Here is a 20,833-nt window from a genome sequence, read left to right as displayed (position 1 = left end):
GATTCTAAACACCAACTAGATTCTCAAAGACTGTATTGTTAACTTTAAGGCAACCTGGAATTAAAAGATAAAGGCCTAAGAGAGATGGAATTTGATTCTAAACCCCAGCTAGATTCTCAAAGATCGTATTGTTAACCTGTCACATCAGGAGTTCTGTTCTAAGCAACAGTGGGATGTGAATATATGACCAGGGATATTGTTGTTAAAGAGAATAATAATCAGAACAAAATTTTTTGGTCATTAGTTCTTGAGAACTATAACTAAAAATATCTTTTTTTTCATAATTAAAATTAGATAAGAATTTAAAAAAAAAATGTACTGACCTGTCTCATCAGCTCGTAACCTTAGTTAGGGTCATCTTAGACTCCTCTCGCTCTCTCTCTCCTTCTCTGCACATATCGTCTCCCGTTTCTTTCTCTATAATATCACCAAAATTCATCCTTTCCTTTCTGAGCACACTACCAGAACCTTTACCCACACTTATCACCTCTCAGACAATCCCTCTAAGCCATCTCTTTCCCCTTCAATCTGTTCAAAATTCTGCTGCACAACTTATATTCCAACAGTGTCGTTATACTCATATTAGCCCTCTCCTCAAGTCACTTCATTAGCTCCCTGTTTCAGTATACAGTTCAAACTCCTCTTATTGACTTACAAGTGTATTCACTCTGCAGCTCCTCAGGACCTCTTCTCTCTCCCTACATTTCTCCCCGGGAACTCCATTCATTGGGTAAATCACTTATCTGCACCCTTCTCCTCCACTAACTCCAGACTCCGTTCCTTTTATCTTGCTGCACCATATGCCTGGAATAGATTTCCTGAGCCAGTACATCAAGCTCCATCTCTGGACGTCTTCAAATCTAGGCTAAAAGCGAGGGCGGGACTCTGAGGGAACGAACTCACGAAGGGAAGGCTAGAGACGGGCAGGGCTTTCAATGACGCGGCCACTTCGATGGAGGTAATAAAAAAGATTTAAACTACGCAGGAAAAGGGGGATATTGGAGGGAGAAGAAGACAGGCAGGTGGATATGAATGGGAGTGGGAGGGGAGGGCAGGGGAGAGAGGAGGGTTGCTGGAGGAGAGGGAAGGGAAGACAGAGGAAGGAGATGAACATGAATGGAGAGGGGAGAGAACAAATGCGGGACATGGGTGGAGAGGGGAGAGGAAAAATGCTGGACATGGATGGAGGGGAGGGAAGGGAGAGAGAAGAAATGCTGGACATGGATGGAGGGGAGGGAAGGGAGAGAGAAGAAATGCTGGACATGGATGGAGGGGAGGGAGAGGAAGAAGATGAGATGAGGGAAAAGGAAGTGAGGAGAAAAACTGTACATAGATGGAGAAAATAGGCAGAAGCTGGACCCACTGGACAGTCAAGTCTGCGGAGGACCCAGCTTTTACTTACGGATGTAGGGCAAGAAATGAAGACGAAAGGAGGAAAGTAAAGAAATAAATGGAAAGGAAGCCCTGGAAACGGAGTTAAGAGGACAGATAGCAGCAGAATCAGACACTGGGTCAGCATGATCAGAAAAACAGTCACCAGACAACAAAGGTAGAAAAAAATCAATTTATTTTCATTATAGTGTTTGGAATAAGTCCACTTTGAGAATCAGGTGCTCAACGTTAAAAGTTTATATTTATTTACTTATGTATGGCATTTTATCCCACATTAAACATGAATTAGATTGGAACCTGGGATCATTTAATTTTTTTTCCTGGAGAAAGTAATGCATTGCCCCGCCCCCCAGGCTCTCTCTCCGGCTATAGCTAGTTCTGCAATTTTTTGGGGGGGTGGGGGGGGGTGCAGAGGTGGACCGGGGAGAGAGCCTGTTAAAACATTTACCAGCACACCACTGCGTCTAACCCTTACTCACTTGTTCAGTACCCATGTTTAATCTTTCCCACCGTAATTCCCTTATCCTGTTTGTATGTCCTAATTAGATTGTAAGCTCTGTCGAGCAGGGACTGTCTCTTCATGTTCAAGTGTACAGCACTGCGTACGTCTAGCAGCACTGCAGAAATGATAAGAACTAGTAGTAGTATAAAGCAAAGATATACCTGTAGCAGGTAATCTTGGAAGACAGCAGGCCTTATATTCTCATGTGTGGGTAACGTTATCCTGCGTTGCCTGGTCTATCGATTCTAACAAGCTTTTAAGAGCTTTGTGGAGCATGAGACACGCTCCACTGCGTATTTTTATTTATTTATTTATAGCATTTGTATCCCACATTTTCCCACCTATTTGAGGGCTCAGTGTGGCTTACAATACATTGTGAATGATGGAAGTACAGTTTGTTACATTAAGATTATGGGTTACATTATGAGGAGTTATAGGAAGCAAATTCGGTAAAATCATCTTTGGGGCATAGATAATGTAGGATGTAACATTGGGGGAATGATAGGGTGTACGGATCATAGCAAGATAAGGTTGAGTATAACAATTTATCTGTAGGTTGAATTGTGAATGTGGGTAGAATACGGGGGAAGAGAATTCATGAGGGAGTGTATTGATGCATATCTATTAGTGTGCATGGATTTCATATGTTTTGATCCTTGCAGTAAGTTTTTTCAAAGAGATAAGTCTTCAGTCGTTTGCGGAAGTCGATTAATTCGTGAATCATTCTCAAGTTACGTGGTAATGTATTCCAGAGTTGCGTGCTCATGTAAGAGAAGGTTGATGCATGTAGTGCTTTGTACTTTATGCCTTTGCACTTAGGAAAATGGAGGTTGAGAAAGGTTTGAGATGATCTTTTGGCGTTTCTAGGTGGCAAGTCTATTAGATCAGACATGTATGCAGGGGCTTCACCGTGAATGATTTTGTGAACTAGCGTGCATACTTTAAAGGTGATACGGTCTCTGAGCGGGAGCCAGTGTAGCTTCTCACGTAGGGGTATTGCACTTTCATATTTTGGTTTTCCGAAGAAGAGTCTGGCTGCTGTATTCTGGGCTGTCTGAAGTTTTCTCAGTATTTGTTCTTTGCAACCTGCGTATATTGAGTTGCAGTAATCCAGATGACTGAGTACAAGTGATTGCACTAGGTTGCGGAAGACATGCTCTAGAACCTTCCTGCTCACCGTGAGAGTGGTTACCAAAAATACAATACTACAGCATAAAAAGAAAAACAGGAGACAACTCCAAGGGAAGATGGGAGGGATGTGAATATAAGGCCTGCTGTCCTCAGAGAATACCTGCTAAAGGTAAGTAACTTCACTTCACTTTCTCTGACGACAAGCATGTGGGGAATCCCTAGCAAACAAGCTCACCAAAAACAACAAACGTTGGTTAACAGGGCCTCGCAACGGCAAGGACAGAATACAGATCAACCTGAAACTATATAAAAACACAGTGAGAGTGTAGTCTGTGCCTGAAGAAAATGGGCCTAGTGGGGTGGAGTTGGATTCTAGACCCCGAGAGAGATTCTGTAAGCCCAAAACGACTGTTGCATCAGGTACCCTGCTCAAGGCAGTAGTGAGATGTGAATGTGTGGGCTGAAGACCATGTTGCAGCCTTGCTAATATCTTCAATGGAGGCTGACTGCTAGTCGGCTACTGATGTAGGCATGGCTCTGACATTGTGAGCCTTGACGTGACCTTCCAGGGTCAGCCCAGCCTGGGCATGTGAAAGAAATGCAACCTGCCAGTCAGATTAGGAGGACTGTCTGTGGGGCTTAGTCCACTGGACCAATGCTCGCTTGCAGTCCAAAGTGTGCAAGGCGTACTCGCCAGGATGGGCATGAGGTTGGGGAAAGAATGCTGGCAAGACAATCAACTGGTCCAGATGGAAATCCAACACCACTTTCAGCAGGAACTTAGGGTGTCTGCAGAGGTCTACTATGTTGTGATGAAACCTAGTATAGGTGCATCCACTACTAAGGCCTGAAGCTCACTGACTCTACAAACTGAACTAAAAGCCACCAAGAAAATGACATTCAAAGTCAAGTACTTCAGATGGCAGGAATCCAGTAGATCGAAAACAGAAGATACTTACCTGTAGCAGGTATTCTCCGAAGACAGCAGGCTTCATATTCTCACAAGTGGGTGACGCCGACCCGCGTCACCTGGTCAGGCTTTTGTCATAGTAAAAATGAGAGAGCTTTGTGGAGCATGAGCTACGCATCTGCGAGTGCTTTCCCACCCGTCGCACGAATGCGGTCTCCTCAGTTTAATACTAAAGCAAAAAAATAAAGTAAAAATAACCAAGGAGACAAATCCAAGGAGAGATAGGTGGGATTGTGAGAATATGAAGTCTGCTATTCTTGGAGATTACCTGCTACAGGTAAGTATCTTTGCTTTCTCAGAGGACAAGCAGGCTTCAACCTTCTCACAAGTGAGGAATCCCTAGCATCCAGGCTCACCAAAAACAACAAACAATGGCCAACTGGGCCTCGCAACAGTGAGGCTATAACACAGATTAACCTGAAACTATATACAATCTGAATGAGGGTGCAGCCTGGAACAGAATAAAATGGGCCTAAGAGGGTGCAGTTGGATTCAAGACCCCAAACAGTTTCTCAACACTGAATGCCCGAACCATCGTGTTGGGTATCTTGCTCAAAGCAGTAGTAAGATGTGAATGTGTGGACTGAAGACCACGTCGCAGACTTGCACATTTCTTCAATAGAGGCCAATCTCAAGTGGGTTACCAACGCAGCCATGGCTCTGATATTATGAGCCCTGACATGACCCTCCAAGACCAGCCCAGCTTGGGCATAAGTGAAGGAAATGCAATGTGCCAGTCAAATTGAAATGGTGCATTTCCCAATGGCGACCCTCATCCTATTGGGATAAAAAGAAACAAACAGCTGGGTGGACTGTCTGTGGGGTCTTGTCCGCTCCATATAGTATGCCAATGCTCTCTTGCAATCCAAGGTGTGCATGTTGCTTTCGCCAGGATGGGTACGAGTTCGAGGAAAGAATTGTAGAAAGACAATTGACTGATTCAGATGGAACTCAGAAACCACCTTCGGCAGGAACTTAGGGTGCGTGCAGAGAATTACTCTGTTTGATGAAACTTAGTATAAGGTGCATCCACTACTAAGGCCTGAAGCTCACTGACCCTACGAGTTAAAACAGCTACCAAGAAAATGACCTTCCAGGCCAAGTACGTCAGATTTCAGGAATTCAGTGGCTCAAAAGGAGCTTTCATCAGCCTGATAAGAACGACGCTGAGATCCCATGACACTGGTGGAGGTCTGACAGGGGGCTTTGACAAAAGCAAACCTCTCAAGAAGCGAACAGCTAAAGGCTGTCCAGAGATGGGCTTACCTTCTACATGTTGATAAGCAGTAATTGCACTAAGGTGAACCCTTACAGAATTGGTCTGGAGACCAGACTCTGATTAAGTGTAGAAGGTATTCAAGCTGCGTTTATGTAGGGCAAGTAAGAGGATCTAAGGCCTTGCTGTCACACCAGATGGCAAACCTCCACCATTTAAAAGAGTAACACCTCTTAGTTGAATCTTTCCTGGAAGCCAGCAAGACTCTGGAGACATCCTCTGAAAGACCCAAGGAAGCGAATTCTAGGTTCTCAACATCCAAGCTGAAAAGCCAGAGACAGGAGGTTGGGATGTAGAAGTGACCATTCGTCCTGTGTGATGAGGGTCGGAAAACACTCTAATCTCCATAGTTCTTCGGAGCTTAATTCCAGAAGAAGAGGGAACAAGATCAGCCAGAACGCTGTGATCAGAATCATGGTTCTGCGATCTTGCTTGATTTTCAACGAAGTCTTTCCCACTAGAGGTATAGGAGGATACGCATACAGAAGACCTGTCTCCCCAAATCAAGGAGGAAGGCATCTGATGCTAGTCTGCCGTGGGTTCAAGCATGAAACAGAACTGAGGGGCCTTGTGGTTGATCTGAGTGACAAAGATCTACCGAGGGGGTGCCGCACACTCAGAAGATCTTGCAGGCGATGCCCATATTGAGAGACCACTCGTCCAGTTGCATTATCCTGCTCAGTCTGTCAGTTAGGGTATTGTTTGTGCCTGCCAGATAAGTGGCTCGAAGGAACATGAAATTTTGGCGAGCCAATGCCATATCTGGATGGCCTCCTGACACAGAGGGCATGATCCTGTGCCCCCCCCTGCTTGTTGGTGTAATACATTGCAACCTGATTGTCTGTTTGGATGAGAAAAATTTGATGAGATAGTCGATCTCTGAAAGTCTTTAGAGCATTTCAGATTGCCCGAAGCTCCAGGAGGTTGATCTGAAGATTCATTCCCTGGGAGGACCAAACTCCTTGAGTGTGAAGCCCATCTACACGAGCTCCCCATCCCAGGAGAGACACATCCGTAGTCAGCACTTTTTGTGGCTGATGAATTTGGAATGGGAGTCCCAGTGGAAAATTGGATCTAATTGTCCACCATTGAAGAAAGCGTACAAGCTCTGGGGACACTTGAATAACATCTTTTAGACTCCCTGTGGCTTGATACCACTGAGAAACCAGGGTCCATTGAGCTGATCTCATGTGAAGACGTGTCATGGGTGTAACGTACACTGTGGAAGTCATGTGGCCCAGCAATCTCAACATCTGCTGAGCTGTAACCTGCCGAGAGGCACGAACCTTGGATGCCAGCGAGACAAGATTGTCCGCTCACCTCTGTGTGTTCAGCAGGCCTCTCATGAACGCCAATCGATGGACAGGGTGGAGAGGGGACGGGGTAGTTTAAAATGAACCCTAGTAGCTCTAGCAGCTGAATAGTCAGTCAGTCGCATGGACTGCCGAGCACCGTCCTCTGAGGTGCTCTTCACCAGCCAATTGTCGAGATACAGGAACATATGAACTCCTAGTCTGCATAGTGATGCTGCAATTACTGCTAGACACTTGGTGAAGCTGACGCAAGGCCAAACAGCAATACACGATACTGAAAGTGATGTGTTACCAACCGAAATCGAAGATACTTCCAGTGGGCTGGAAGGATCGGAATGTGAGTATATGCATCTTTTAAGTCCAGAGAGCAAAATCAATCATTTTTCTGAATCATTGGGAGAAGGGTGCCCAGGGAAACCATCCTGAACTTTTCTCGGACTAGAAATCTGTTCATGGCCCTTAGGTCTAGGATGGGACACATCCGCCCTGTCTTATTCTGCACAAGAAAGTACCTGGAATAGAATCCCTGACCTTCTTCCCATGGTGGAACAGGTTCAACCGCATGGGCCTTTAGAAGGGCGGAGAGTTCTTCCGCAAGTACCTGCCAGTGCTGAGAGCTGAATTAATGAGCTCTCGGTGGGCAATTTGGAAGTTTGAGATGCTAATTGAGGGCGTATCCGAGACAGACTATACGAAGAACCCCCTGGTCAGAGGTTATAAGAGGCCACTTTGGTGAAAAAGTTTTAGCCTGCCTCCCCCCCCCCCCCCCCCCCCCCGACAAGTCATGCAGAACGGACACTTTTACTGCAGGCATGCTCTGCTGGAGCCAGTCAAAAGCTTGTCCCTTGCTTTGATTGGGAAGCAGCAGGGGAATTAGGCGCATGCTGTTGACGTGAACGAGTGCGCTGGAGCCGAGCCTGAGTAGGCTGACAAGCTGAAGGATTGTACCTATGCCTAGAATAGTAGTAGGGACTACTCATGGCTTGCCAAAAACCCTCCTAACCCTGTGAGCATCCACCAACCGCTGCTGAACAGAGTATTCTAAGCCAGAAACACACAGCCATGAGAGTCTGCGCATTTGTATACCTGGAGTAGAGATCCTGGATGCCACATCAAAAGTGTCATAAGAGCCCCTGGCCAAGAACTTTCGACATGCCTTCTGCCGCTTGACCAACTGGCGAAAAGGCTCGGCCTGCTCTGGAGGGAGCACATCCAAGTCCGACAGCTGTCACACTGAGTTTTGCAAGTAGACGTTCATGAAGAGAGGGTAGGATTGTATACAGAAAATGAGCATTGAAGCCTGGTACATCTTCCTCCAAAAAGAATCCCGGGTTCTAGCTTCTCTGCCTGGGGGTGCCGAGGCATAGTCTCTAGTACTCCTGGCCTTTTTGAGAGCGGACTTCACCACCATGGAACTGTGAAGTAACTGAGGCCTAACAAAACCATGTTCACTGTGTACATAAGTATTGCCATACTGGGAAAGATCAAAGGTCCATCAAGCCCAGCATCCTGTTTCAAACAGTGGCCAATCCAGGTCACAAATACCTGGCAAGATTCTATTTACTGGGTGTAAATGTTTTAGGGCACGACAAGAACCGACAAAGGAGACGGGACGCCGAGTTCCTGACGGGGACGTCCTTGAGTACCTCGTGGAGAGGGGCAGTCACAGCCTCCTTAGAGGACATGTGTAGTCCAGGGCCTCGAGCATCTTAGCCCTGGGCTCATCCTCCCGTAACAGCATCAGCCATTTCCTTAACAAAAGATGGAAATGAAAGGCTCTCCAGCAGAGACAGTCTCCTTTCAGGTGTAGGAGAGGGTTCAAAGGGGATCCCATAAGACTCATCTGAGGATAAGTATCTGGGATCTTCCTCTGAATACCTTGAGTGCTCCTCCTTGGTGTCAGACAGTATTTCCCTATGGGATTGCAGAGACCAAACCTGCCTCAATGCTGAGGAACCGTGCCCTCAAGAAAAGTGTCGAGAAGCCGGCTCCTGTCTCGACTCTGGCGAATCTTCCTCCACCGACATGGAGGAAGTACCATCTTGGGTGGCAGTTGACACTGGGGCCGCAAGTGGTGCCGGAGGCCACACTGTAGGCTGAGGGCCAGGCGGAGCCGCAATGGGAGGTATGGCAGGCGCAAGCACCCCTGATACCGAGGCATACCACAGCATAAGGCCATCCAGAAGCTCTGGATGCACTCACTGAGGGCCGACATAGGGAATAGCTGGGGCTCTGGTTGAGACACAGGCTGCAGGACTGTCGAGGTCTATACCAGAGCCGGCTGCTGGTAGAAGAGTGCGCCAGTACCTCCTGTATGGAGGGGGAGCAGTCTTCCCGACACTAATGCTTCTCGAGTGTAGAATCCCTGAATGTCCCAGAACTCCCTGCACCAATGGTGCCAATGGAGATCAATGATGATGCTTCTTGGCCTTCTCCTAAAGCTAGTCACCGAGGCTCCTCTGTGCCAACGTCAAATCCTCACGGCGCCTTGGGGTCGGGTCCGACAATGGACAGTCCAAGGGGCTCTGCACAGCAGTGGGCCTCGACACAGGTGGAGACAAACTCAATGCACCACTGCTCCCAGTGTTTACAGGCCTAGCAGCAGCCATGCCTACCGATGCTTCCAACGCCGGTGCAATGCTCAACGTCAATGTTGACATTGAAGAACAGGACTTGGCTCCAAAACGTTTCTTGCGCTAAGCCTCTCTGAAAGGTTGGGTCCTTATCTTCATATGAAGACAAAGACTGCAGTTTGCATGGCTATGGTCAGGCCCTAAACACTGGAGACTTTAAGAATGGGTACAGCGCTTGAAGCCACTGGGAACTTCAGTGGACATGGACGGGAAAACCTTTGGCTAAATTAAAAGAAGTGATGGTGCCGAAAAAAGGGATGAGGCACCTGAGAAAAAAAAGGGAGTGAACCTGGCCGAGGTCAAGACCCAAAAGCGGCCTTGTGATGATGAAAAATTAATGAAAAGGAAAAAAAGCTTCGCAAACAGAAGAACTGGTAAAAAGGCGAAGAAAAACACGACAGAGGCACAAAAAGGTCCAGCTCTTGGACTGGGCAAGTGCGAAGACTGTGAAAAAATATACCCTTTCCTCACCGTTGTAAAAAAGCAACTGAGGTGGCTGCGTTCGCACAGCGGGTGGTAAGGCACTTGTGCATGCGCGGTGGCGAGTGTCTTGCTCTCCACAAAGCTCTTATGCTTGTCATAAGACCCGGACCTGGCAACGCAGTCTGTGCTACACACTTGTGAGAATAGATAGGCCTGCTCGGAGAATAGCTTCTACAGTACAGATTTCCTGCATGAGCGGGAAGCGGAAACAAAACACTAAAGAAAATGGCAGAAAAATGGCTACAACTGAATAGACTACTTTAAAAACAGCCCAATCAAGACAGGCGAGGTTGGAATATTACAACTGAACAGAAGCACAATTTGACAGATGTACTGAAAACATTTTCTGAGTAATTAGAAAAACTATTAACTATCTGGTTAGCTAATCTGCAGAATTGTGCTCTGAAAATCATAAAATTTAAAAAGTAATGGTAAACTTCAGAATATGACATTCATACTATGCAGCAAGAGTGTAATAAAATCATTCAGCAGCCCTAATTCGATTAGTTCATAGGCACTGACCAATATTTTGCTCAACAACCAGAGAAGTTGGGGATGGAGCTTAAGATTGGTTTCTTTGGTCCATCCAACGAAAAAGTGTTCTTTAGTCTAGGCCAAAAGCCTACTCTAAGCAGAATTTGAATGTGATCTAGGACAGAAAACCAGCAGTTTACAATAAAGACCAACTCTAGGAAGCCCCCATGTTAATGGTCTATTAAATCAATACATGAGCTCAATGAAAATTCCCTTGGCTTGTTAACTATAGCTGAGGTTCACAACATTTTAAATTAACATGTCTGAACTACACAGTGCTGGAAAAATGTTAGCAGTACTACCAATATAGCACAAAATCTGGCTATAGCAAAGTATCAGATTAGACTACGGGTTCTCAATCCAGTCCTTGAGACATACACATCCAGTCACGTTTTTAGGATATCCACAATGAATATGCCCAAGATAAGTTTTCGTTGTATGCAAATCTCTCTCATGCATATGCATTGTGGATAACTTGAAACCAGACTTACTTTGTTCGTCCCAAGTTCTGGTTTAGACATTTTATTAAGCTTATATACACATACTTGCATCAAAATATTTACATCGACGTGGCCGGATTATCTCTGGTACATCTTGGGCAGCAACAGACTGTGATGGGTCACCGTTGGAGGACTGTGTTTCATCCTCCTGTCCTGATGAGTCCTTAACAGTTTCTTCCTGCAATATGTTAAGTCAAACATAAGCCATTTCTGACATCTGTAGTTTTCTCTCTCTAGTGCCTACATTTGAGCTTACAATTAATAAAAAGTGTTTTCTCACTAACCTAAACAAGGAATGACTAAATTTCTCCATGACTTAGCTGTACATTAAGAATTTTCAGATTTTAGCCACAATGGTTTTGGGAATACAACACACAAAAATAAGAATGTACTCCTCATGTGTATTTGATTAACTGCACATTCAGAAGTGCATGTGTCATCAGAAAGCAGCACACTTCAAATGAATAACAAGGAGAAATTTGGTCTTACCTGATAGTTTTCTTTCCATTGATCCTTCCCACTATTCTAGAACCTGTGCATCCTTCCCACTCACTATTCCAGAACCTGTGGGACAGTTCCGTCCATTAACCAGCAGGTGGAGATAGAGAATTGAAAACTGAGATGAGACATCTCTCTTGGTATGAAGTCCAGCTCCTCAGTATTTACGTAAACAAGCAGTAAGGAGAAACTCAGAATAAACCCAAAAATCTTAAACAACTTGCTATCCTAACACTAACCAGACAAAGCAAATGTGTGGACCTCTCATCTCTGGACAACTTGTTGAGAACAAGAGATATGCAGGAAGCACCATGCAAGGTGATAGTCGTTATTTGACCCATTACTTCACACCGACTAAACAGCTCAGGAACTACGGGCAGGCCTCTGGAATAGTGGGAAGGACTAATGGAAAGAAAATTAAATCAAGTAAGACCTAATTTCTCCTTCCATTATGTAGTATCTCACTATTTCAGAACTTGTGGGATGTTCAAAAGCAATCTAGAGTGGGGTGGGATCTTGGTGCCGCCACCCTGAGGACAGAGACCCCAAAACTGGCTTCTGAGCAAGCTGCAATGTCTACCGTGTAGTGCTTGATAAAGGTATGCAGCGTCAACCAAATCTCCACCTTGCAAATATCCGTTGCAGACAGTAAGGTAGTCTCGGCACAGGATGTCACAGTACATCTTGTAGAATGAGCCCAAAGGCCTGAGGAGCCTGGTTCCCTGCAAGTTGATGTGATGGTCTCTTTTAGCCATCTAGCAATTGAGGGCTTGGAAGCCACGAGGCAAAGCCTCTGTTTACCAAAAAGCACAGTCTGTCCTATTTGCAAAACTCATTCATGACTTCCAGATGTCTAATGAGGCCTCTACGCACATCAAAATGCTTCAAGGAAAAATACTGAGCCTCTTCCTCCTCTCTGCAAAAGGACAGAAGCTCCACAGATTGGCTGAGATAAAATGCTGATACCACTTTCAGAAGAAAGGAAGGAACTGTGCACAGGGGACACTCCTGCCTCTGAAATGCAAAGGGATCTGGACAAGAAAGAACCTGAAGCTCCAAAAATCTATGTGCCGACGCAACAGCCACCAAAAATGCTGTCTTTAACATAAGATCTTTCAAGGAGGCTAAAAAGGAGGATTGTGAATAGCCAAGACTAAATTAAGGCTCCACCCTGGACACAGCATATGAAAGGGAGGCCACAAGTGGCCCACTCCCTGCAATAATCAAAAGATATCTGGGTGAGTTGAAAGGTCTTCTATAGTCGACCCTTGAAACAGGTCAAAGCTACAACCTGAACTTTTAGAGAACCAACGCCAATCCCTCATGAAGACATGCCTGGAGAAACATTAGGTACTTGCGATCTGAGCAGAGAACGGAGAAAGTCTGCTTTCAGAACACAGCACCAAACCTCAAACGCCCACACCCTCCCAAATGTCATGGATGTAGAGCGTTTCCGAGTATGAAGCAAAGTAGTAATGACCGAATCAGAATAACCTTTTTGTCTCAACCAAGTCTTTTCAATGGCTAAGCCATAAGGCCAAAGGGCCACGGATCTTCCACAAGCACCAGACCTTGCTTCAGTAGGCCGTGTACCTGCAGAAGACGGAGAGGACCCCAGTCCAGCAGTCGAATCAGGTCTGTGTACCACAGTCTCCGTGACCAATCCAGGGCTATGAGAATTATTTGACCTCATGCAATGCAATCCTTGTCAACATGTGGCCTTCCATGGGCCATGGAGGGAAGGCATACAGTAGATGTGTCTCCAGCCATGTCTGCAGTAGGGCATTGACCCCCATTGAGTCCACAGGCACTTTGACATTCTTTTTTGTCGACATCAAGTCCAGAAACAGAAAACCCCATCAGTTCACTATCAGCTGAAAACCCTAGCTAGATAGTTCCCTTTCTCCCAGGTCCAAGGAGAGCCTACTGAGAAAGTCTGCCTCCAAATTCAAGGACCCAGCGATGTGAGCTGCCGACAAGCAGAGAAGATTTTTCTTCACCCAACCCATGAGGGAGGCCACCTCCACTGTTATTGTACAGTTGTGGGTCTCTTTGCTTGCAGATATAAGCCACAGCCATCCCATTGTCGGAGAAAACTCAGACTGGGGCCCCTGCCAGAAAGGGAGCAAAATCGTATAAGGTATTCCGCACTGCCCTGAGCTCCAAGTGATTTATCGACCACTGAGAATCCTGTTCCATCCAGGTGCCCTGTGCCAGATAGAACTTGTAATGAGCTCCCCAACTTGCTGGCGTCTGTTGTCACCACTTTCCATTGTGTTATCAGAAAGGGAGCTCCAATGGTCAGATTCCTGGGCGACAACCACTGCATACTGTCTGGCAACCAGCATCCAACGAAGATGAAAGTTGTATTTCTGTGACACAGGAGAGCAGCCGCTGAGACGAGATTCCTGTAATGACTGCATATGAGCCTTTGCCCATGGCACCACTGCCATCAGTGACCCCAGAACCTGGGCCTGACTTGACTGAAGATAAATCTGTTGAAACAGCTTTGGTCTCATGTGCTCCATGAGGAAGATACTCTCCTGGGTAGGAATGCCCAGATACTCCTAAGTCTACGATGGATTTAATCTGCACTTCTCAAAATTGATCAGCCAACCCAACTGCAGAAGACTACCAACTTTGTCCATCGCCACCATGCTGTGCGAATAGGACAACGTATGAATGAGCGAATTGTTGCAATACAGGTGAACTTCGATTCCGTGGCACCGAAGAAAGGTTGCCACTACCACAACCTTGGTAAAGACTGAAGGGCAAAGCGATAAACTGGAAGTGACTTATCAGCACCACAAAACATAGAAACCTCTGATACAGCAGACGTATATGTAAATGGAAGTAGGTCTCCTAGAGACTTAGGGTGGTGAGAAATTCTTCCACTTGAACCGTGGCTATGACTGCTCTAGGTGTCCCATGCGAAAGCAGGACCCTCAGAAGTACCGGTTTAGACCTTTGAGATCTAAGACCAGACAAAAGGTGCCTTCCTTCTTTGGGACAATGAAGTAGACAGTATCTGCCTTGTCCTTGTTTGGCCTGGGGAACTAGAACAATGGTCCGAAGCGTCAACAAGGAATCTACGGTGGCCTGAACCTCGACCGCCTTCATTCCTTTTTGACAAGAAGACTACAAAGAGAGAGAAGCGAAAGGGCTGAAGACCTCCAACTTATAATTTTCTGACATATTATCCAGAACCCATTGGTCCGATGTGATTTTGGCCCACTCCTCCCAAAATTCCTGAAGACATCCTCCCACCGTAGAAAGAGAATATTGGACCAGTCTCACATCATTGCAAGCTCTGGAGACATTGGGTGCTCTAGCTGATTATGAAGAGAACTTCCACACAAAATAAAGATTGGCATGCCTGAAAGTGGGATTTCTGACCATATTGCTGATTACCAGGCCAGTACCATCTGTTGTCTTGAAACTGAGATCGAGAGTCCCCTGAAGATGGACGACCAGAGGCTTTCGGCTTATCCTCCGGCAACCACCGTGGCTTAGTTTCCCCCAGTTCTTTACCAGGTTAATGAGGTCTTCACCAAATAGTCACTTGACCTAGATATGACTGATGCTGCATCCATTGCCCAATGCTGCAACCAGAGTTGCCGATGTGCTCTGACAGCCAAATACATACTGCAGGCCATAACCCGTAACATGCCATAAATAGTATCCACCAAGCAGGCAGACCCTGCTTCCAGCTGCGCATTATGGTGCACGTCTTGTATTGCTAACTGCTGAGGCCACTTCAGGCATGCTCTCGCCAAGAACGAGATGCACTATGTCGCTTGAAGGCCCGAAGAGGCCACTTCAAAGGTTTGTTTCAGCGAGCTTTAGAGCTTCCTATCCTGTAGGTCTTTTAGGGTAATGCCCCCTGCCAACAGCAAGGTGGTCTTCTTACTCATCACCATAACCAGAGGGCCCATCCTAGGAAGCTGTTATTTATCTTTCTCTTCCAGAACTAACAGGTAGAGGTAAGACATGGCTCTTCCCACTCTCAGCCTTGTGTCCAGAGAAACCCATTCTGTTGTAATCAGGTCCTGAATGTCTGGATGCATCGGGAAGGCCTTAGAACGACCTTTAAGCCCCCTCATGACTGACAAAGATAGAACTCCTGAAACCGAAGCAGAAGACTCCTCAATGGAAAGCACTGCCAGTGCCACAGAAATAAGAGTGCAGAGCTCCTCTTTATGACACAACTTCAATACTTTTAAATCATCCTCCTCTTCAGGAGGAAGCTCTCAATCCACTAACAGCTCCTTCAACGATGACTCCTCTGAATAGACTGAGGCCTCATCAGATGAGGAAGAAGCAGAGATAGCCTCATCTGCCCACTCCTGGAGGACTAAACGAGATCTCTTAGGAGTCAGAAGTTGGCAGGGTAAGAAACTGAAGCACCTAGCAGGCACTCTGACTGTCCCTGTTTCTGTAAATAGGGCTGGTGTAAGAGCAATATTTATTTGGATTTATTAATCGCCTTTATGAAGAGATTCACCCAAGGTGGTGTACAGGTAAACTCCAGAGAAAACAAAGATCCCAATGCAGTTGAATGCTCTGTTAGACCCTGAGGCTGTAAAGTGGCAGCTGTGCTCCGCTCATGATCAGCCCGAGACTGCTCCTCACTGCCAGTCGGTCCTGACAAAAAGGTGCCTGCTCCCGCACTCTCCCACATTAAACTGCACTCTGGCCCTGCCAGAGAGCCCAAAAACCCCAGCATATTCGGATGAAGGCAAATCTGAAGATGTGTGCTGTAGACCATTTCCTCCACGTCCCAGAGGATTCCTGGCTTGCACGTACTGCAATGCCCTGATGCCGGCTGGTGGAGCAATTTGGCCTGCTCTGGAGGGAGAGAGTGTCTGCCAAATCTAGCAGCTTGCGCACAGAGTCCTGCAAGTACATGTTAAGTACATGTTCATGAAAAGTGGTAAGATTGAATATGGGAGATGAGCATAGAGGCCTGAATCATCTTACGCCCAAAAGATTCCAAGGTTTTAGCTTCCTTGCCCTGGGGGCACCGTAGCATAGTCTGTAGAACTCTTGGCCCTTTTGAGGGCGGAATCAACCACCAAGGAATGATGAGGCAGCTGAGGCTTATGAAACTCAGGGGAACTCTGAATCCAGTATATGGTGTCAATTTTCTTGGGGAGTACCTGACAGAGGGGACTCCCAATTCTGCACAAGAACAACATGTAAGATCTCGTGAACTTGGACCGTCATAGCCTCTCTAGGAGAAGACTTGTAGTCCAGGACCTCAAGCATCTTGGCCCTGGGCTCGTCTTGCACCTCCAAAGGAAATGGAATGGCAGCTGACATTTCCTTAACAAAAGAGGGAAAGGCTCTCTGGAGGAGTCTTTCTCCTTTCCTGTGGAGGAGTAGAATGGTATCCCATAAGACTCCTCTTCTGAGAAGTATCAAGGGTCATCATTCGACTTCCAAGAGCGCTCCTCACCGGTATCAGCCAAAAACTCCTCTGGAGAAGGCTGAGACTGAGCCTGGCTTGACCTAGAGGAGCTATGTCCCTGAAAGGGGTGTTGAGAAGTTGGCTCCCGCATCGATTCCAGCGAAGCTTTCTTCATCGATGTCAATAGAGTACCGGCTTGGGCGGCAGTCAATGCTGGGACTGCATGCAACACAGTATTGGAGTCTTCACCACAGGCTGATACACTCTGCTGAATGAAGCCAGCCAGCAGTTCAGGAAATAAGTTCCAGATGCGTCCATCGAGAGCAGACAATGGGAAAGAACTGATGGTCCTGCACTCTTGTGGTAGGTGGGAAGGCACTTGTGCATGTGCAGTGGAGTGAATCTCTCACTCCACAAAGCTCTTTTAAGCTTGGAATAAGCTCCGGACTGGGCAACGTGGGTCGCGTTTACCCACTTGTGAAAATTATAGGCGTGCTTGTCCTCGGAGAACTCTATAAATATAATTCTGGTGATAAATGCATTTACATATCAGTCTCCACAGGTAGTCTATTTAGGTTTTTGCTATTTAAAATTGCTGTAAGTATGAGTTTATGGTTTTGACGTACAAAATGTCTGGGGGAGCTAGGCAGGGGCATGCGTGCACACCTGTGGGTGGGGGACAGGCAGGCGCATGTGTGCATACGTGTGGGTGGGAAATAGGTAGGTGTGTTCATGTGTGGGGAAGGGAGAGTGCACAAGTGTGTGCACGTATATGTGGGTATATAAAGAGGAAAGGTCCCATGGAACTTTCTTTCTGAGAAGTTCCGAGAAAAGAGGGCATTTCTCTGTTAAGTGAATGCTATTTTGCTTTGGGAACGTAAAGACTGGGGTTTAAAGGAGAAATTGTAGGTTAGTGTTAGGCAAAATAACAATATAAAAAGCAAATTTTATCAACTGATCTCCATAGTCATTTCCACTCAAGTTTTAAAAATTTTTTATACCACAGCATTAACAGATAGAATCTAGCAGGCACTGCAGAATCTAGTTTAGTATTAAGGGGGAAAGAAAAAGAAAGAAAGAAAGAAAAAAGCATGACCTAGTTTAGTATTAAGGGGGGGGGGGGGGGGAAATAAAAAAAAAAAAAAGAAAGAGAGAGAGAAAAAAAAAAGCAGCAAGCATCATTAACTAGTTGCCATAGAGGCATATTTTCAAAGCACTTAGCCTTCCAAAGTTCCATACGTTTCTATGGAACTTTGGAAGGCTAAGTGCTTTGAAAATGAGCCCCTTAGTGTACAAACCCTTTTCCCATAGTTTTAAACTGAAATTTTCTCTAGAAATAGGCATTTTCCCCATAGTTTTAAACTGAAACCTTTTCTAGAGGTAGAAACTAAACAGCCAAAAACTCTTGTTCTAAAAGACAGTTATTTTCTGCTCCTTGGCTGCTGGAGAGGTAGCTCATCCAGCGACCTCAATTAAGTGGTAATTAAGGTGTGGGGAAGTAGAATACTTGCATAGGTTGCTGAGTCAGCTTCAAAGAGCCTGTTTAAAAAAGGCCCCTTAGATTCAAAGGAAAGGTCCCACTGAACTTTCTTTCTGAGAAGTTCCGAGAGAAGAGGACATTTCTCTGGTAAGTGAACGCTATTTTGCTTTGTGCTTTGGGAACTTAAAGATTAGGGTTTAAAGGAGGAATTGTAGGTTAGTGTTAGGCAAAATAAAAATATAAAAAGCAAATTTTATCAACTAATCTCCATAGTCTTTCCACTCAGTTTTAAAAACTTTGTACCACAACATTAACAGATAGAATCTAGCAGGCACTGCAGGATCTAGTTTAGTCGTCCCGCCCACCCCTAGGACATTTATAGTCAGTTATTGTAATTAGGGTAACAAGCAAGGAGTGCTCTTACAGAATTTTAAAAACATTTCAGTACCATCTGAGAAGGAAACACTAAATAAATCATACAATATACTATATAAATTAAAAGACACATTTATATTAGGCTAATATCCTTAATACTGTAGCAAGTTTTAAGTTATTGAAAAACAAAAACACTACGATGGAGTCAGCAGTGAGAGGGGTGCTATCCAGTCTTTTGCATTGAGTGTCACATGTATGATTATCTCCCAGTTGGTGAGATGTCATGTGTGTGTGCCCGATGCAAAGAGCTCCTAGCTATCAGAGAACGTATCCATTCTCTTGAGGCTAGAGTAGCAGACTTGGTGGAGCTGAGGTAGACAGAGAGGTACATAGAGGAGACCTACAGGGATGTTGTAGAGAAGTCCCACCTCCAGTCTGGTAGCCCCTGTGCTACCTTGGAGGAGGGAGGTCTCCTAGAAGGAGAGCATCACCCTGGTGACGTAGGAAGTACTCCTGTAGCCAGGACCTGCCCACCAGGGGTTGTACTATCCTCTGGCACCAAGGATGTCTCCCCAAGTGCTGCCCGGGAGGGAAAGGTTAGGACAGCTGTTGTAGTTGGTGATTCGATCATTAGGCATACAGGTAGCTGGGTGGCTGGTGGACATGAGGATCGCCTGGTAACTTTCCTGCCTGGTGCGAAGGTAGTGCACCTCACATGTCACCTAGATAGGATTTTAGATAGTGCTGGGGAGGAGTCGGCTGTCTTGGTACCTGTGGGTACCAATGACATAGAAAAATGTGGAAGAGAGATTCTGGAAGCCAAATTTAGGCTTTTAGGTAGAAAGCTCAAATCCAGATCCCCTAGGGTAGTATTTTCTGAAAGGCTACCCATTCCACGTGCAGGGCCCAAGAGACAGGCAGAGCTTTGGAGTCTCAATGCGTGGATGAGACGATGGTGCAGGGAGGAGGGTTTTAGATTTGTTAGGAACTGGGCAACATTCTGGGGAAGGGGGAGCCTATTCTGAAAGGATGGCCTCCACCTTAACCAGGGTGGGACCAGGCTGCTGGCATCGGCATTTAAAAAGGAGATAGAGAAGCTTTTAAACTAGAAATGGGGGGAAGGCAGACAGTCGCTCAAAAGCGCATGGTTTGGGATAAGGTATCTTTCAAAGATATCACCAAAACAGGGAAGAGAGGGTTTCCTGATAGTGAGGTTGTAGTAGATCAGGTGTCCTTAAATAAAAATCAGACAAAAGATTGCAAATCAATACTGTCAAGTACTAAGCATCATGTAAATAGGAACAAACATACTTTGAAATGTCTATATGCGAATACCAGGAGCCTAAGAAATAAGATGGGAGAGTTGGACTATATTGCACTAAATGAAAAATTAGATATAATAGGCATCTCTGAGACCTGGTGGAAGGAGGATAACCAGTGGGATACTGTCATACCGGGGTACAAATTAAATCGTAGTGATATGGTGGATCGAATTAGTGGAGGGGTAGCATTGCATATTAATGAGAGCCTTGAATCAAATAGATTGAAAATTCTGTAGGAAACAAAACACATCTTGGAATCACTATGGATTGAAATGCCATGTGTAAAGGGGAAAAGGATAGTGATAGGAGTGTACTACCGTTCGCCTGGCCAGGATGAACAGACAGATGCAGAAATGCTAAAGGAAATTAGGGACTCAAACAAACTGGGCAACACAATAATAATGGGTGATTTCAATTACCCCGATATTGACTGGGTAAATGTAACATCGGGGCACGCTAGGGAGGTAAAATTCCTTGATGAAATCAAGGACAGCTTTAAGGAGCAGCTAGTAAAGGAGCCAACGAGAAAAGGAAAAATTCTAGACCTAGTCCTTAGTGGAGCGCATGATCTAGTGCGGGAGGTAATGGTGCTGGGGATGCTTGATAACAGTGATCATAATATGATCGGATTTGATATTAGCTCTGAAGTATACATAGGAAATCAAATACGTTAGCGTTTAACTTTAAAAAAGGAGACTATGATAAAATGAGAAGAACGGTGAAAAAAAAAAAAAAAACTTAGAGGAGTGACTGCGAGGGTCAAAAATTTACATCAGGCGTGGATGCTGTTCAAAAACACCATTCTGGAAGCCCAGGCCAAATATATTCCGCGTATCAAGAAAGGAAGACGGAAAACCAAAAGACAGCCGGTGTGGTTAAAAAGCGAGGTGAAGGAAGCTATTAAGAGCTAAAAGAAAATCCTTCAGAAAACGGAAGAAGGAACAGACTGAAAATAATAAGAAACAGCATAAGGAATGTCAAGTCAAATGCAAAGCGCTGATAAGGAAGGCTAAG

General features: G+C 45.6%; 1 protein-coding gene across 5 annotated transcripts in view; it reads right to left on the bottom strand.

Annotated features, from left to right (window-relative positions):
- Positions 1–20,833, bottom strand: part of MIER1 (MIER1 transcriptional regulator) — a 106,564-nt gene that overhangs the window by 29,691 nt on the left and 56,040 nt on the right. For 4 of the 5 annotated variants that reach the window (XM_030205554.1, XM_030205551.1, XM_030205553.1 and 1 more), the window contains one exon: positions 10,780–10,912. In XM_030205554.1, coding sequence (XP_030061414.1) covers positions 10,780–10,912 — 133 coding nt within the window. The remainder of the gene's footprint in view (positions 1–10,779; positions 10,913–20,833) is intronic. The other variant, XM_030205552.1, reaches the window with a different exon arrangement.

This window comes from Microcaecilia unicolor, chromosome 6 (genome assembly GCF_901765095.1).
Source record: "Microcaecilia unicolor chromosome 6, aMicUni1.1, whole genome shotgun sequence".
Classification (NCBI taxonomy): Eukaryota; Metazoa; Chordata; class Amphibia; order Gymnophiona; family Siphonopidae; genus Microcaecilia; species Microcaecilia unicolor.
This window is presented reverse-complemented; position numbering and strand designations above follow the sequence as displayed.